This window comes from Rhinolophus sinicus, linkage group LG01, assembly GCF_036562045.2.
Source record: "Rhinolophus sinicus isolate RSC01 linkage group LG01, ASM3656204v1, whole genome shotgun sequence".
NCBI classification, from domain to species: domain Eukaryota; kingdom Metazoa; phylum Chordata; class Mammalia; order Chiroptera; family Rhinolophidae; genus Rhinolophus; species Rhinolophus sinicus.
This window is the reverse complement of record NC_133751.1, coordinates 9,560,330-9,578,901: the sequence shown is the minus strand read 5'-3', so window position 1 is coordinate 9,578,901 and position 18,572 is coordinate 9,560,330. Positions and strand designations below refer to the sequence as shown.

At 49.8% G+C, this 18,572-nt stretch overlaps 1 protein-coding gene across 6 annotated transcripts in view; it reads left to right on the top strand.

Annotated features, from left to right (window-relative positions):
- ITSN1 (intersectin 1) overlaps positions 1-18,572 on the top strand; it is a 182,996-nt gene that overhangs the window by 152,166 nt on the left and 12,258 nt on the right. For 5 of the 6 annotated variants that reach the window (XM_019730241.2, XM_019730239.2, XM_074325803.1 and 2 more), the window contains 5 exons: positions 8,257-8,378; positions 10,136-10,242; positions 14,595-14,778; positions 16,814-16,912; positions 18,314-18,481. In XM_019730241.2, the coding sequence (XP_019585800.2) occupies positions 8,257-8,378; positions 10,136-10,242; positions 14,595-14,778; positions 16,814-16,912; positions 18,314-18,481 (680 nt within the window). Of the gene's footprint in view, positions 1-8,256; positions 8,379-10,135; positions 10,243-14,594; positions 14,779-16,813; positions 16,913-18,313; positions 18,482-18,572 lie in introns of those variants that run through there. The other variant, XR_012494005.1, reaches the window with a different exon arrangement.

Below are 18,572 nucleotides of genomic sequence, written 5' to 3'. Positions count from 1 at the left end.
GAAATCACCATACGTCTCTGGATTCCGCTGTCCCATCCATAAAATGAGGTTGTTGAGTGAAGTGACCTTTTAAGCCCTGGCCCTAGAATTGAGGGTCAGGTGGTGGCAGTGCAGCCGCCAGGGATGGCATTCTGTGGTTATAGCCACAACGCCCCTTTGAGCGTCAATGACTTGCATTGGGCTGGATTTGGTTCCGCAGTTGTGGCACCTCGTGCTGCATGCACCTGGACAGGTCTGATTTTCGAATCTCGCTTCCAATTCACACCAGGTGTCTTGATTGCCAGGCAATCTTCCTACTGATGGAGTGGTCCTCACTCTTGGTTGTACGTCGGAACCACCTGGAAGCTTTACACATTATGGACGCCTGGGTTGCATGCTGGCCTGTCAGATTTGATTGGTCTGGGGTACAGTGGGGACATGGGGCTTTTGAAAAGCTCCGTAGGTGATCCTATGTGCAGCTGATCTCAAGTGCAACCGCCCTCATCCATCCTCATGCAGCTGCCACGGGGATTTGCCTGAAATACAGCCAGGACAAAAATACAGCTGCCTCATTCCAGGGTTCAAAGCCTCCTTGACTGTACTTCCCCACCTGTTTGGGGCCAAATTATGTCCCCCCCAAATTCATGTCCTGAAGCCCTTACCCTCCCCCTACTACCTCAGAATGTGAATGTATTTGGAGATAGGGCCTTCAAAGAGGTGACTAAGTTACAATGAGCCCCTGGGAGTGGGCCCTCATCCAATCTGACTGGTGTTCTAAGAAGCGGGAATTTGAGCACAACACGTCACCAGGGGTGACCGTGCACAGAGGGAAGGCCATGTGAGGACACAGAGAGAAGGGGCCATCTGCCCGCCTACGAGAGGCCTCGGGAGAAACCAGCCCTGCTGGCACCTTGGTCTTGGACTTCCAGCCTCCAGAACTGAAACAGTACATTTCTGTTGTCTAAGCCGACCGTCTGTGGAGCTAAAACGTCGCTTGTGCAGCAGGCAAGAGGCACAGTGATTTGAGAGCAGGATCTCTAAGGTCAGACTGCCTCTGCCATTTATTGACTGAGCCTTTGGCAAATTACTTAACTTCGCCGCTGTGCCTCAGTTTCCTTGTCTGTTCAAAGGGGAATAACAACAATAGCTGCCACATAGGAGGATTCAGTAAGTTTATGTACATAGTACAGTGCTTGGAACCGGTGGGCTCACCGTAGCATTCAGGATCAACTTTCCTCAACTCCGTGTCCACACAAGAGACGTCCAAACCTGTAGAGAATTTTTATGAGTTTATTTGAGCCAAAATTGACAACAGTTGCCGGGAAGAGGTTCTCAAGAGCTTTGTTGAAGTTTTGCAGCTTCTCTGATGCCCTTGAGATTAGGGAGGGGACGTAAGGAAGATTCCATGGAGGTGGGGGTTGGATTACAGGATAGTTAAGATGCTTATGTGCTCTCTTGAGGGAGGCTTACACCCTCCAGGGGTATTACTTCAGGTATTTCAAAGGTGTATTAACCTAGATGTACAAGAACAATGGGCAGGCTGGCCTAAAAACCTTTCACTCAAGAAGTTACAGGCCTGGGGCGTGACTACCCACCATGACCTGCCCAGTTAGGAATTTATGTTTTGTTACAGCATCCCTTTTTCGACCACACCTGTTACCCCAGCATCTGCTTCCCTCTTCCTCCTGTTTCCTGGGGTCCAGGCACTCCTCTCTTACTCCCCTTTCCTGCGATGCTTGCTCTGCTTGGATCCTTCGCTACTACCCACCCAGGCTGACATTTGTCTGATGAAGCCCACCTCAAATTCCTCCTCCTCAGGAAAATAGTGCCCGATCCCTCTAGGCATAACTGCTGCCTCCTCCCTCGTAGTCTTATAAAAGTGTTTGTCCTTATAACACCCCAAGCTACCTGTGTGCCCAAAGGATTCATTTATGACCGCTACGTCAGATACCTAAGCTATTGCAGGATAGCACACCTGGAAAGCAGAAACTCAGGAAGAAAGAAAAACAAGGGTGGTGGCATAAATGGGGCCAGGAATGAGCTAACAAATGCATACCGTAGGGTACTTGACGCCACGCCAGGAATGCCAGTGTCAGTTATAAAGCCACGAATGATACGCCTTTAATAAAATGAATGGCTAACAGTCATATTTATGGAAAATGAAGAGATGACTTATCCCAGAATAATTTGATTTTCACCACTTCTCATCGCCATTCGACTGCCTGACAGCCCATGTAAACCGGATTCCTCTTCCTGGGAGAAAATTAAGCTTATCCGGAAACCACAATGGCATTTTTAAGCTTCTGGATTATGACCGAGTGCAGCTGAGCAGAAACCCCCAGCTTCATGGGGCCCGGGGAGTCCCCAGGCCTGGGCTCACCTGGAGCGAGATGCCTGGGCTCACCGGGGCATAAGTATGGGGGGGGGGAGTTGGTGCCTTCAGGTGGCATTCCACAGGCCTCTGTGCCCAGCTGGCGTGAGACCCCATAAAAATCCAGGCTTGGGGATTTGCAACTCTGAGGTCTCAAGGACTGATAACAACCGCAGTGACTCCCTCAGCGAGGTGCCTGCGACTCAGAATCTGCATGGGATGCCCGAGCCTCCAGTAAACCAAGGCTCCTGAGGACAAGAACCCATCCTGCTTCATTCATCACCAAATCTCAGCCCCGGGTGCAGTGGCTGCCGCCCCACACATGACAGTCTGCCTGGGAGCTAGAGGGCAGCACAATTGGATTCATTTCCAAAGAGACTCCAGTGTCACCTTTAGGGGATGTGGGCTCACCTGGCAGGAGAGACCAGGGCATGAGGCCCCCATTTCCTAGGATCAGGCCAACCCTGGAGAAGTCTCCAGAATACAGAAGCCCCAAGAACCTAGGTAACCCGTGTTCTGCTACGCCGGGGCCATGAAGCCAGAGGATTGGGGCCGAATGTCCCCAGACGTGTTGGTATAGCCTTTCCCTTGACAATGAGAAACCACCGCCTGAATTTGTACGAGTACATTGCTGATTGGTACCCAGTTCTCACCTCCGGTCCCTCTGGCAGCACAACCTCTGTAACCTACTTCCCACCTTATCTCTCACAGCGTCTCTGCATTTACCTGGCTTGGTGGCCCCCACACCCTCAACATAATGGCCCATCCGCCGGGCCATACGGAAACCCAGCACAAGCTGGACCTCCTTGCGGAACCCCGCTCCCTTGGGACAAAGAGCAGTTACTCTCTGAGTCCTACGCTGCCGCCATCAGCACAGCTCACAGGCCCAGTCTTTGTTGCTCGCTGTTTTAAGTTTAATTTTCCTGTCGAGTCTCCCCAAGGGCTGTGAGTTTCCTTGAGGACAAGGACATTATCTTGCTTATTTCTGCTTCTCTTGGACTTCATAGGAACTTAATAAATATTTATTGACCAACTTATTGTATATGTTGGCTCTTTCATAACAGGAGCAAGGCCAGTTTATTTGCTTTGTTCAGTGGCCAGCTTGCTGTGGGGACTGGCTCAGTTTTCAAAATTATGGTCCTTTTTGGGAAAGGAAGGAGAATGGTTGGAGGGGTCGGAGAGGGGCGACGCTCACTTTTTACCCTAAACACTTCTGTATTCTTCAACTGTTTACAAGAAGGATGCATGCATACATTACTTTTGTAATAAAACAATTCATTTAGATTAGGTTTGTCATATGAACATTGTCCCATGGAAGGGTCGAGATGGCTTTTTTGAGTGAGATTTTCCCATACTTTTCTCCAGTGCCCCAGATCAAATCCTTTCAAAGGGTCATTGTAGCTGTCTCCATTTTGTAAATGGGTCTAACTATATGAGTTTATAAGGAATAGCACATAGAGTAGGAATTTTGTGTGGGCTATAATTGGGGATCAGTTTTAACTGCCTGGAGACTTTTGCAATATTATCTCAGCTGTGAGTGGATTATACTTAGTTATAAGAATTCTTTCACATCAAGATGTCCATGAAAAGTTTTTTCACCAGAAAAGGGAGCCAGCAAACCATGTTTATCCTGGTCCCCAAAGGAGCGAGGGACCACGTCCCTCCACCCCTAAAGAAAACTCTCTTATTTGAGATGACTTTTCCATTTACCCTGCTCTGAATAATGGAGTTTTTAAACTCTCTTGTTTTTCTAAATACTAAATTTTCAAAGGAAGGATATTTTTGAGGTCCAAGTGCCTATTTCAAGTCTTTAATGGTTCTCTTGGTCTGGCATTTACCAGCAAAAATTCTAAAAGCAGTGTCCTATGGGTCCGTTCAGTAGCTGAAAAGACGATTCCAAGCCAACATCACTGGCGCATAATGCTAAGACAAATCTCTCCACAAAATCTTTGCTTTTTATTGTGTTCTGGGGTCTGGAGAGGCCATCTAGGCCATCTCCCCGTCTCCAGGAAGACGGGTAGGTGGACCTGCGTGGGACAGGATGTGTTGAGGCAAACAGCTCCGACTTCTCAGCTCCATCGGCTCTGACTTGGGCCTGCTGGGTGGTTTGACTGCCAAGGCCAGAGCTTCCCCGAGGAGGAGCCATGCAGCCTCCTCACGCCCCCGACCCACATGAGCAGACCTGCAATTCACCCTGAACTGCCTCCAGCACCTGGGATTCTTGGACCGATGGCCCAAATCCACCCTGGACCTTCTGCTTGTACTCGCTCTGAGCTTCTTCAAAACTGCATGTGTGCAACTTGAAGACTCAGAAGAACTTCTGAAATCCAAAGCAAGCCAGTTCCTGTCATTGTTCCTCACAGGTCCTCGTTTCTGGTTCCTCAGTCATTCTAAGCGTGTCTTCTGCTCTCTTGCACCAGCCTTGCTATAGAGTGGAATTCTGGTCTGGTTGGGTTGTCAGTTTCTAGTAAGGTGACTATTTCTCAATGGGATGCTGCTGACCTCTGGGGTGAGCCGTTCTCTGTCCTGTATATTGCAGGTCATCTGACCGCCCCGGTCCAACCCACCAAATTCCAGCAATCAGCTCTCGTCATTATGACAACCAAGAATCCATTCACAGCCTGGGTTTGAAGGAGGGGGCAGTAAAACCCTCAGCCTGCTGGGGAGCAGTACCACAGCAGTACCACTCTCAGCTGGGGAGGGCAGTACCACCTTGGGAGGGTGGGAGAGTGGCAGTATCACCCTCAGCCTGGGGAGGGCAGTACCATCTCCCGCCTGGGGGAACAGTATCATTCTCAGCCTGGTGGGGAACAGTAACAGCCTCAGCTTTGTGGGGGGTTTGCAATACCACCCCCAGTTGAGGACCACTGAACCCCAAGGTTCTTAGCTGTACACTCTGGAAGACAGGCATCTCCTTTTCCTACAGCACCCAGCAGTTAGTGCCAGCCTCATGGTCGGGCATCAGGAAATGTTTGTCATATTATTTACTCAAAATAATGAACGAATGCAAGAGATCCATGAACAAGCTTGAAGAGGGACTATGAACCCTGTAAAATGCTGTGCAAAATGTGTGTGTGTGTTGTGTGCGTCGTATACATGTGTTTTCTGGGGCAAGAGTTTATAGCATCCATCAGATTCCCCAAGGGAATTTGTGACCTAAAGGGACAGACGTTTGAAGACTGGCCCAACCAGTGTCCACTACTAGCCTGACGTGTGTGTCCCTGCAAACACCACTGCACGGTACTTGTGGTTTTAGAACTGCAGCTCTGTACCAATATGCTGCTATCCCTACAGACAGGAATGTCCTAGAAATTCCGGGGGGCTCTGCTTCTGTGAGTTTACACAAGTCCTTGTAATGGAAGGGCTGCATTCCTCCCTTTAACAAGAAATGGCCTTAGTCCTGGGCCCTTTAACTCACTAACAGGCAAATTTGGTAAAATAGGGCAGGAACGAGATGTGTTCCTCCCCAACTCAAGAATATTTCCTGGGTGGCTTTCATTAGGAAAATTGGTGACATTGCTTAGCTGCCTGCTCACGCAGCAGCTGGGCAGAGGCCGGCTGAATGGAAGAGGGAGCAGTCGTGACTTGCTTCCTTTCTGACAGTCCATTGTTGATGTCATTGGCTTAATAAAACACAAGCAACGCCCCGAAGCAGGAAGAACAGCTGGGCCAGGCTTGTGGTTGCAGAGGGCCTCATTCCAGATACATCTGCAGACCTGCATGAAGGTTCGCACTCAGCTTGTGGCCCCGCGGAATGCTAGGTTGGCTGCACTGCAGTGGCTTTGAATGAGGCCTCGATGGATGGAGGCGGAAGGTGTTAACATAATGATGGCTCATCCTTGCTGCTTTCCCGGCATCCATCCGCCTGTCCCGGGATCGTCCTGTTTCAGGAAGGGAAGCTACAGCATTCCAGAAAAGACATTTGGCCAGGGAAGGGGACACAACTGAGGGCTGGAGTTAATCTTGAGCAGGGTGGAACATTTGCCAAGAAGTCTATGATATCACTTGTCCCAGAGGGGCCATTCTATTTGCAGAAGCTTGAAGCATATAGACTAGATCAGTCATGAGAAGATAGAAACTCTGAGGAACCCCTGATAGTTCAGAGCAGGCTTCTCAAACTTGAGTGCACCTGAAATTATCACCTGGAGAGCTTGTTAAATCAGATTCCAATTCCAGACAGTCTATTCATCAGGGGCCTGATAATTTGCATTTCTAACATGCTCCCGCTGGAGCATGTCAGATACTGATGCCGCCGCTGGAGCTGGAAACACACTTTGAGAACCACTGGTCCCACCAAGGGGTTTCATGCTGCTCTATTGCGCCCCCTTGTGGGGAGGAGAAGGGATGAGAAAAACAGGTGAACGGGACTCTGTGCTCTCATCCCCACCCCCAGGCAGGACGCCTCCCAGTCTATCTATTGTACAAATCTGATTTCTGTGATTAAATGAGGACCCCCTAAAAAAATGAAGGGGTGACCACTGGCCTGGAAGAGGTGAGTCCAGGCCTGCCTGAGGGGTGTTCCCAAGAACTGAACCTCCCCTCCTCATTCCAGTGTGCCTGTGTCACAGGGCAGCATCTGCCAATAACTCAAGAACATTTGAAGCAAACACAAACCCAAAGAACCAGCTAATCGAGTGGAGACAAAGGCTGGCACCACCTCACCCCATCTCAGGTTGCAGAGCCATTCCTTTGGGCATCTTTAGCCAAAGCTGTGGTCTGGTGCCCAGCTGCGTGCAGCTGGAGGGTTTTCCCTTTCTGCCTGCAGGCTCACTGCTCAGCTTCCACAGGCAGGGGGCAGCCGCCTGGTCCAGGAGAGCTGAGCCTGCCCTGGATGGTCCCCAGGCATGGCAGGAGCCTCAGCACAGCCATTCCATCCCCCAAAACCAACTTTATGTCCTCCCTGTAGCTTGGACTGAACACCAGTGTTCTAGCGTCGAGCCCAGTGTCTCGGGTTTACCTGTCGGGGATCAACTTGGCTTCATCACCCCTCAGCTGAGAGATCTTGTGTGAGCCTTAGTTTCCTTGCCTGTAAAACGGAGGTGATTGTAGTATCTACGTGAGTGTTAAACATAGCTGCCGATGTAAAGCTCTTTGTACTGTGCCTGGCGTGGTGTGAGCCCTCAGGAAATGTGGGCCAATTTTCCTACATCTTCTCTCTTATTTCTGTTTTATTGTGCTAGAGCTGTTGTAACAAATGACCACCAACTAGGTGGCCTAAAACAACACAAATTAATTTTCTCACAGTTCTGGAGATGAGAAGTAGAAAGTCAAAGTGTCATCAGGGTCGCGTTCCTCTAAACTAAAGGCTTCAGGGAAGACTTTGTTCCATGCCTTTCTCTTAGCTGCTGATGGCTGCTGGCAATCCTTGGGGTTCCTTGGCTTGTGGATGCATCATGCTTGTCTCTGCCTCCATCACCATGTGGCCTTCTTTCTGTCTGTCTCTTGTCTCATGTTCTTTTTTCTTTAATTTTTAAAAATTAATTTTTCAATTACCATTGACATACAATGTTATATTAGTTTTAGGTTACAAAATAGCATAGTGATTAGACAGTTATTTGCCTCCCAAAGTAGTCACCCCAATAAGTCTGTTACCCATCTGTCACTGTAGATGTTATTAATGCCTCGTCTTCTTATGAGGACACAAGTCACATTGGATTAGGGCCCGCCCTGAGTATGCCTTCATCTTGATTTGATGACATCTGCAGAGATAAGGTCACAGTCACTTGTAGCAGGGGTTAGCACTGGAACATATCTTTTGAGAGGGGACACAGTTCGACCCACAACACTGCCTGACTGAGGCGAAAACACAGGACCCGGCCGCTGTGAGCCCTGGGGCATCACCACTGTGAAGCTGTGTGGGCTCCCCCAGACTTGGGCTAAATTGTCCTGATGGTTGTGTTTTCCAGGGTGTTCAGACTTACATCTCTTGGATATGTTGACCCCGACTGAAAGAAAGCGACAAGGGTACATCCACGAACTCATTGTCACGGAGGAGAACTATGTGAATGACCTGCAGCTGGTCACAGAGGTAACAGCAGCTGTGGGTGCCAGCGGGTACCGTGGGCACTGGCAGAGGGGGGGGAGGGGTTCTGCCAAGGAGGCCTATGTCCTGATTCTGAGCCTGAGAAGCTTTGGGATGTGCGGGGAGCATCTGGACGGTAAACCACAGAGGAGACCCTCACCCAGGAGAAGATGGTGACATTCTCACCCTTGGCCAACTCTAGGTCCTGCCTGCAGAGGGGCAGGGATCACTCAGGCCAAAGGACAGGTGAGTTCGTGAGGCCCTGTCTGCGCAGAGACACGTGGGCTGTGAGCTGGGGTCCAAGTCCACGCAGTTACAGCTCAGCCACAACTAGTTGATGCACAGAGCAAGTCACATCTTCCCCTGGCCCTCAGAGTTGGCATCTGAAAGTGGCAGCCATCTGGCTACTGTTTCAACTCATTCCTAGTGCTACATATTGCTTCTGAGAGAAATGTTGCTGAGAATGAAGACGTTTCCTGGGCACCGCCTGTCCCTGGGCACTGCCTGTCCCGGATGACATCTCATTTTGTCTCTCCTGCTGGGTAGCCCTTGAAGGGCCTTGGCCACCCTGTCCAGAAGGATGGGGACATGCAGAGTTGGGGAACCATGCTTTGCGAGAAGCCTTTTGTCCACACACCGTGGAAGTTACCGTATGAGGGCATTTGCAGAACTGAATTTCAGGAAAGTACTGTCATAATTCAGAAACTCCTTCCCCTCCCCCCACATCAGCCCCCTTGCCACCTAGCTGTTGTGGAACCATCTCTGACAGTCTTAACAACCGGGAAAGACGTGACTCGGCCGCACAGTGTTGAATGAATGCAGAATGCAGGATGGGTTGCTGGCCCACAAGACCACTATTAATGCATAGAAAGTGTGAGTGCAAATTTAAAAAAGACACTTCACCGTCACTAAATATACAGTCTAGGATGTCTAGGATGTGTGCGTCACCCCCTTGGATATGGCACCTTTTTGCAGTGGCCTGGTGTAGCCCGGATTCAACATCAGCTTAAGGACTCAGGAAGAGTAGGGCTCCCAGGGAGCCCCCTCAGTGCAGCCACGTTTACTTAAAGACAGGCTGCCTCCATCCCTACGGAACCTTCAGGATAGCGGCCTGCCTCCAGTGGCAGGTAATAACTCTTTGTGGGCAGGGGCTCACCACATGGGTTTGGGGGATATCTGTGATTTCCTGCAAGTCACCCAACCACGTGGAGCTTGGGTGGGCCCACTTATTTCCCAGAGCCCAGGAGAGGAGCCTCGCCCACCCTGTACCAGGCCTGTACATGCTGGCCCTGTGCCAGGCACAGCCCAGGCTGAGGGCAGAGCAATGGAGTCTGCCACCCAGGCTGCTTGTTGGAGGCTGCGGGAAGCTGCTCCCCCAGGAAGCCCAAGGCTTGACTGCAGTAGACACTGCAATGAGGATGAAGGGGTCGCCCATACCCACATGCATCTTTAAGCCCCCCACTTTTCCCACTGTGCCCATGTCTTCACCGCAGGCAGAAGACTCTGTGAGGCTTTGTCCTGGTGCAGTAGCCTCCCTTGCAGCACAGTGCAGACCTGATGGGGACCCCTTCCCTGCCCAGGCAGAGGAGGGGCCATCTGTTTCAGAAATCTCTGCAGGAATGTGGGGCGTCCTGCATCTTGGCCTCCCAGCAAAGCTGCAGACGCCTTGGCCCTTTGCATCGCTCTGAACAGATCTGTGTGTGCGTGTGTTTGAGTTTTGAGCTTAACTACTTTCTGAACTGCTTCGTTTTCTGCATCTGTAGATCTTTCAGAAACCCCTGATGGAGTCTGAGCTGCTGACAGAAAAAGAGGGTGCTATGATTTTTGTTAACTGGAAGGAGCTGATTATGTGTAATATCAAACTGCTGAAGTAAGCCTCTCTTCTCTAATCCCAGCCTCGCTTTGCCCCTCGGCTCTCACACACTAGCACTTGCGCTCAGGTTCATCCGTGTGTCCCCCCCATGCATGCCTCTCTGTGTGTCTTTCTGCCTTTTTGCTCATTTCTACTCACAAGCACCATTGCTCTTTTTTTGCTCTGATGCCTCCCAAAACACCCCCGCCCCTCCCAATTTTCATGGTGGAGAGAGTTAATTGCCATGGCACCCCACGTTCTGCTTGTACTGTGGTTCTAGAATTTCCAGAGCTAGGCCAATTCCGGTTCCATCTCAGGGCGTGGGGCAGCCCACCCGCCTTCCCTCAGACCTGGGTCTCCACGGCCAATATTGGTCTCTTGAAGCATCTTTGCAGCTGTGGGAGGCAAGGGTGGAACCATTCACTGCCCACCTCAGCAGCATCTTCAGGATAGCTCTCCGAGAAGCTGGCCTGGAGTGTTGATATTTTCTTCCTGGTTTAGTTCTCAGAGGCAACTGCAGGGCTGAGGAGAGACACTGGGCCAGGAGTCAGGAGACCTCGGTTTGGAGCCCAACTCACTGCCCTTCCTCTTTGAGCCTCAGTTTCCCTACCTGGAAACTGAGAGGATCGGATGACATCATCACAAAGGTCCCTTCCAGTTCTAAAAGTGTGTATTCACCAGGACGTCATTATAATGCACTTGCTAGAACGCAGATTAAGTCCATGGTGACACAGCCAGCTGGGAGGAAGGGCCACTCTCTCCCTGGGCTCGAGAATGAAGCACAGCCCCCCCGACTCCCTGGAACGTGGGTCCATTCCTAATCTCTATGTTCACATAATTGGGAAGTGGCTGTTTCCTAAACGTGGTCCCCGTGTTGTTCTCATAAGGTCATTTCAAGTCCCCACGTTCTTGAGTGTGTGTCTGGGAGTGGATGAGGGTTGGAGAGAGGAGACACAGAGACGTAGATGTGAGAAAAATATATCATATCTGCTCTTTCTAGAACACAAATAATCAAAGACGACCCCAGGGGGGTTTACAGAAAGTATTTTCATTATCCTCCTTGAGAATCTTCTGAGCCCTAGAATCTTCTGAGCTTAGGTCTGGGTCAAACTCAGGCTCACATCCTGCTGTTACCCACCAGCTGTGTGTCTTTGGACAAGTCACTTAACGTTCACTGGGCCTCAGTGTTCTCATCTGTAATATGGGGATGAGAGTAGTACCCACCACATGGGGTTCTTATTAGGGGATCTTTAGACTATAAGTGTCTGGTCCATAGTAAGTGCTGGGTTCGGGCCCCCGGGGACCCCGGTGGTGGAGGCTAAGCACCCACCCTCGCCTTGGAGAGAGGCTCCCCAGTCACCTGGGGGAAAGGGGGTTAGTTAACTCCTGAACCTACGAATACTATTAGGTTGGTGCAAAAGTCATTGCAGTTTAAATGGTTAAAAATAATTGCAAAAACCGCAATTGCTTTTGCACCAACCTAATACGCCTAAATTGTTGGAGACAAATTGTTTTAAAATAGTGACAAAGGTTTTCTGTTGAAACTATACCTACAACTTAAAACCGCTTTTCCTTGGGCCGCTGCTATCAGTCGCGCGTAAGGGAGGTGGGAGATGTTTCTGATGTCCCCATGTGCCCCGACGTGGTTGGCCTGCGGAAAACTGTGCTTCTGGCATTGCTCACCCTGCCCCTGTTCTCTCCCCGCCCTCCTGCTCCTGTCAGGGGAACAGATGCCCCTTTCCTGAGCTCAGTCGGGGCCAGGCCTGCCGCTCCTCCTTTCTGTTAGTGCTGATGTGCTCATAGCCCTGGACGTAGGAATCGAGAGTGCAGTTACAGCTGGCAAACAAGGCCCAGAGAGGCTGGGTGACTTGTCCGAAGTCACACAGCAGGGGCGCTTGTGCCCAGGGCTGCTCGGTGGGTGAAGCGCAAGGTCCCACTGGAGGTTCCATCCCCACAGTCCCCCGTGGAAAGAATGTAGAACCAGGAGGCAGACATCCCAAGTTTTTGTCCAGGGTCCAGCACCTTCTAACTTGTTCTGGGCAATTTCCTTGGGCAGATGACTCTCTGACCCTTTGTTTTAGAGCCTGTAAAGTTGCAGTATGGTGCCTGCCCTGTCTAACATGCAGGGTCATTTCAAGGAGCCAGGGTAAGGAGTACAGCTGGCACATTGTCAATCACGGTCAAACTTGTTTGGGTCACGCCTCTCTCCCATCACAATGTCCTGTGCTCTGTCCCCTTCCTCTGATGACCTGATTCATTTTCATCTTCCAGATAAAAGATTTAACAGCAGCCTTATGGGGACCTGATTTCTTTCCTTTCTTTTTTTTCCCCTTTTCAACATCTTATTATGAAAAATATTCACTTTGCTGCATGGACTTGATTTCTTCATGCAAAGGAATAGCCCCGATGATGGGGAAGAGTTAGGGCCCCTGGCAGCTGGAAGAGGGAGGCGTTTGCGGACAAACTGAACTTAAGGCAGAGTGTCCCAGAAGGCCAACCGTGAGCAGCCACATATCTGCCACTCCTGACCAAGGGCCAGAGACAGCTTGTACTTAGGGGACATAGGACTTAGCAAACAGATAAACAGGAAGTAAATAAAATGAAAATAAAAGGGGGTAACTGCAGCATATGCGTTTCCTACTAATGGTGCCTCTGCTTGGGGATTAGAGCGAATGGCTGGCTCTCTTGCTGGTGAGCCCAGAGCTGAGAAATTTGTCTTTAATATGCAGAGTAGGGCGGAAAGATCTAGAACCTTTTTATATTAAGACCCAGGTGCAGGCCCTAGGGGCAGCTGTCAGATGTGACAGCAGTAGGTAGGGCTGCACAAGCCCAGGTGCTAGAAACTGTCTTTTATCAACATCCTTTCCTGCCTCCTTGCCTGAAAAATTTAAAAAAAAAAAAAAAAAAACAAGAAAGAAAAAGAAAAAGAAAAAAAAGAAATGAAAGAGGTACGCAAAAAAAAAAAATTGTATTTCTTAAATATAAAGTGTTCGGCTTAACTTCTTTTTAACTTAAAAATAGACACAATTTTATTTTAAGCAGAAAACAAAAGAAAGATAAAATATCTATCTTGAGAGTAAATACAAGATGGAGAGAAGGAAGAAAAAAAGGAATCGCCGATTGTTCAGACCATATAACTTATTGTCCCTAAAGTTTTTCTCCTTGGCTTGCTTGCCCAGTCCAAGGATTTTTGTTCTTTAACTAAAAAAGTAGGTGAGAGAAAATAAAGAGATCTGAAGTTTTTAAAACCTAATACTGAGATTGCAGAGCCTCCTTGGAAATGACCATGAAGGCATGACCCTGGCCATGAAGGCAGCCAAAGGAATTCATAGTGACATCCTCCCACCCTTATGTTAAAATCATATAGCACATCATTCTGTTCCACCCATCCATACGTCCGTCCATCCATCCATCCATCCATCCATCCGTCCGTCCGTCTGTCTGTCCGTCCGTGATCACTAGGGTAGGCAGAACACATTCATGGCCTCCTATGTGGTGGTCCTGCCCTCCTAGTGCACTGCTATCCTTGCCGTGTAGAAGCTCAGTGCCCTGCTCTTCTTCTAGATGCTGGTGTTAGGAGTTGACATGTTCGAGTTGCAAGGGTGGGATGCACATCCCTGGCTGTGGTGGCCGTGAACACTCAGACCGCAGCAGGACCCCAGAATAAACACTCCCAGTCCCTCCAGTCCCTCCTCGGTTTCCAGGATATAAATTGTTTGGGTTCATTGGTCCATTGTTATATTAATAGGCTTCTCTCTCCAGAGCTCCTCTTAATTAAGTCAACTTCAAATTAGCCATAGTCATAAAGCAGTGAACAGCACAGATGTTTCAGTCATTTGTACCTGGCTTTGGGGAACATAATAATGGGATTATTTTTCTGTGGCAGTTGATCTACCATCTTAATTATGTTCTGTTTAGTCTGAAAATGAGCCTCCACGTCCCCTCTGTTCCCTGGCTACAATAACTTCCCTTGGGCCACATTGGCCTGGAAGCAGGCTCGGTGCTGGGACCGTACCAGCTGGGGCTTTCACCACAGATAATCCGTAAAGTGAAACATTGACACAGGGATCCTGAGTTATTAAAGAAAGGATTCTCTGTTTCTCTATAAGAAAAGATTGTTTTTCAATGTTGACCTGTTTTATAAAGATTCTTTCTGAAGTTTTTCTTCCTAAGAGCCAGCAAACAGCCATCATGCCCAAGAAAAATGCTCCGATGTAACCTCTGTGTAGCACTAGACTCACTTCTTTTTCTGTTCCTCATCACCCACATAGACCCTTTAGTGGCCCTTGGGTTTGCGCCCCTCACACACATTCTGCTTCTGTGTGACCTGGAAGTGTCCCGTGTCACTGCCATGTCATGTTTCTGTGCAGAGCACTGAGAGTTCGCAAGAAGATGTCTGGAGAGAAGATGCCTGTGAAAATGATCGGTGACATCCTGACGGCCCAGCTGCCACATATGCAACCCTACATCCGCTTCTGCAGCTGCCAGCTGAACGGGGCGGCCCTGATCCAGCAGAAGACAGACGAGGCCCCAGACTTCAAGGAGTTTGTCAAAGTAAGGAGCCCAGGTGGAGCCGAGCCCCTGCACCAGCCCTGGCCACCAGTGGCTGTGTTTGGGCAACGGGGTGTGTGAGGGGCTAATTCAAATGTTTGGAAGCATATTCCTGCTAAAGGCCAAAAGGGACTGAGGACTTGGTTCAATAATAGTGGGCTGGCACTAGCTGGCATGTGTGGTGACCAAAGGGAGCTGGAGAAGAGGGGCCAGCCCTGGGCCTGGGAGCTTTGATCTGTCGTCCAGGTGTTAGTGGTGTTGTTTGGATACAGGTTTAAATTTTCCGTCTCATTTGTCAGGCCCAGGAGGGCTGGTGGGTCTCAAGTTTCCGATTCTGTTTAATCTGAGCACCCTCAATTCTTGGCTGGTCTCTGCCCTTCACCTGCAGAGGGAACGGCCAGGAGCCCCAGTGCACTGTTGGTTCCTTTCCAGCTTGGTTTTCCTTGATGGTCTCAAGCTCTAGGCAGCCCGTGGGGGTGAGTGAGGGATGCCAAGGTCTCTGCCTCGGGGGCTAACAGAGGTCTGGGAGCCACATGTCCACGAGGGGACATCTGTGGAGGTGCTGCTAGAGGCTCCAGGCCCTGGGTCTGCTGCCCTGGCACCCGACCTTGGCCAGGGTGTGTCCCTGCTGGCCACGCCAGCCCGTATAATCAGCCTCTCTCAGAGGAGAGAAAAATAAGAAGAGAATAACATAACTTCTCCTAAACAGGTACGTTTGAATGAATAGACAACAAAACGGTAATAACGACAGACTTCTTTTTGTACCTCATGCATTTTGGGGGCAGGCCATTCCCTCCTCCTCAATGATTGTGTCTGTGGATTCCTCATTGCGTCTCTTCTTAGCCATAGCATCACAGACGCTTTCTCTTTCTCCCCTCCCACCCCACTGCCCTGGTTTTCCTCAGCATGAAAGGCTTTGATGTGCTGACTAATGAATGAGGCATTCTAAAATCATTCGAAGGGGAGAAATATTGCTAAGAAGTTGACCTAGGATGGGATGCAGACTGGAATGCAGAGTCTGGGCTGCCCGGTGCCACAGGCCCCCTGGGGTTTCAGCCAAGGCTTGGGTCCTCCCTGGGTACAGGCAGGATGACCTCATCGTTGGATGCGCTTGAACTTCAGGGAAATGCTGACACCAGCCCAGGGAGGGGGCTGTTGCCCCTTCTCACCTCACCCTTCCCCTCCTCAGCTGTCCCCACCCCATCCCTGGGGGAGTTTGACATGCCTTTGCCAGCTGCCAAGTGTTCCTGGAATAATGATGCCCACGGCGAGAGCAGGGTCAGGCGCTGACAGTTCTCAGGGCCTGGGGCCCAGGTCATGGCAGCTGCCTGTTTCTAAGGCATCAAACCTGAATGGAGCCTTTGAGAGCTCAGTCACCACGTAATCCTGTGACTTGTGGACAGGACCACCTTTGGGGACAGAAGGATTCTAGACCTCCAGATGACTTGACAGAATTGGCAGAAGTGGTGGGAAGAAAGAGGCAGGGTATCCAGGATGGAGCCAGCCTGCAGGCCCCCAGAGGGAGTCCTGTGTCTCACGTCCTGCCCTGTCTGAGCCTCCCCCAGGCCTGTGCAGGCTCTGCCGGAAACAGTCAATGACAATCAGCTCTTCCAGCATCTCTGGGACTTAAGGGAAATTTTTATTCTGACCCTTGAATTTTTATTCTCCTCGTTCCTGGGAATGTTATGAAGTTTTTACAGATATCCAGAAGAAATATTCTCTAATCTCACCTCTGTAAGTAAGGAACTGTGTGTCCCATGGAAAGTGTCCCATGTGTCCCATGGAAGGAACCTAGAGAGCAGGGGTTAACCCTGGTGGCTGAGTCACATCTGCAGGTCTCCCATTCTCCATCTGGAAAGTACCTCCATCCTGGATCAGGATAACTGGCCCGGCCCTTCCAACTCCAGGCTCCTCAGTTGTCACCCACATAAATGAGACCATGCAAGGGATGGGAGTCCTAAATGTAGCATCAATGTTGATGTCACCAGCTGGATTTTGCAGATTTCTTAAATACATTTAAAACAATCTCTTATTTCAGAGATTGGCAATGGACCCTCGATGTAAAGGGATGCCTCTCTCTAGTTTTATACTGAAGCCTATGCAACGGGTAACAAGATACCCACTGATCATTAAAAATGTAAGTACCCGTCTTGCCTTTTCAGCAGAGGAATGCTTTCTCAGCATTTCAGGGATCCGGGGTCATGGGCAGGTTCTGCAGCCAGCACACCTGGTATCTATTGTGTAGAAATCATATGCCAACAGGGTGTTGGAGGCATGTATGTGGTAACTCAGAAAGAAAAGCTGTTTATCATGAAAAGAGCTAATAATATGCCGCCTTCAGCTGGGAGACCACGTGGCTTCTACCTTATAAGTTGGAAAGTGAGAGCTCAGACCTTGATTCTTTCCCTAATGCAGACATAGTACCTTGAAGCCTTGATTTTCCCAGCAAGAACGAGAGAAAGAAATACAATTCCTACCACCCATCTTCAGAAAGCCACTGTGACAGACTCTACTTGACATTAGATAATTGTCATTCTCATGTAACTTCAAGGAGCCAATACCAAAAGAAAGGAAAAAAATTAGCGTTTCCGAGTCCCCGTCTGTAATCACTGAAAAGACTTAGACACCCTCTGAGCCCGGGATTAGTATCCACAGGGAAGACAGCTCCTGGAGAAAGCTTTTACATCTGGTTCCTTTTAGTAGAGAATTTAGAAACCCAGATCCGGACACTGGCGTGCTCATTGCTACCAGGGCGGTGTGGACTTTTGGGTCTCTCAGTGGTAGAGTCTGGAGATATATGTATGTAAATATATTCATACACATATTTACGTATACATATGTGTACACACATATATTTATTTCAATGTCAATATATGTATATTATAATGTATGTTAAAACCCATGTGTTCACAATACCTCCTATTCTAATCTAACACCACAGAATCAATTCTACGTAGCCTTCCTTCGTTCTATATATTTATAACTCCCTTCTCTATGAGAAGCCTTGCTCTCATTATCCTCAATATGTTTATGAATTGGCGGGATCCCCTTATATGTAACAAATCATGGTACATTGATGTAACTGGCTTATATCATGGCTGGTCAATGGCAGAGCAGGAAGAATTTCCACCTAGGAGGCCTAGCTCCAGAACTGGCGCTCTTATCCACTGGCTTGGAATGGTCTATGCAGAAAAACGCATATTCGCATTCAGATCCAGAAGTGGGAGTACACAGACACCTGCGCTGTGTGTGGACTCAGGAAAAAGCCATTCTCGCGAGAGAAGTCCATGTGGGGTGCGTGATGGCCCTCGCTGCAGCCACTGCCCTTCTCACACGCCAAGTATAAATAGTGTGACATCCTTTGTCTCCCAAAGGGGACCCTGCCAGCAAGGAGTGGCTGTCACGCTCCATGTCACTGCCTCGGTGGGTCATGTGGGCACCATTCAGGAAAGGTCTGTGCTGTGCTCTGCCTCTGCTGGGCCTGACTGTCAAGGACAGCGAACCCCAGGGGGTTGTTGCTTTCTGTGCTCCCATGTAGATCCTGGAAAACACTCCTGAAAACCACCCCGACCATAGCCACCTGAAGCACGCCCTGGAGAAGGCGGAAGAGCTGTGTTCCCAGGTGAACGAAGGGGTGCGAGAGAAGGAGAACTCCGACCGGCTGGAGTGGATCCAAGCCCACGTGCAGTGTGAAGGCCTGTCTGAGGTTAGCGGCCGTGGGGTGGGACCCGGGCCTCCCCCGCTGAGGCTCCACAGCCAGCCTGAAGGAGGACGAGAAAGATCGTGAACTGTCCCTG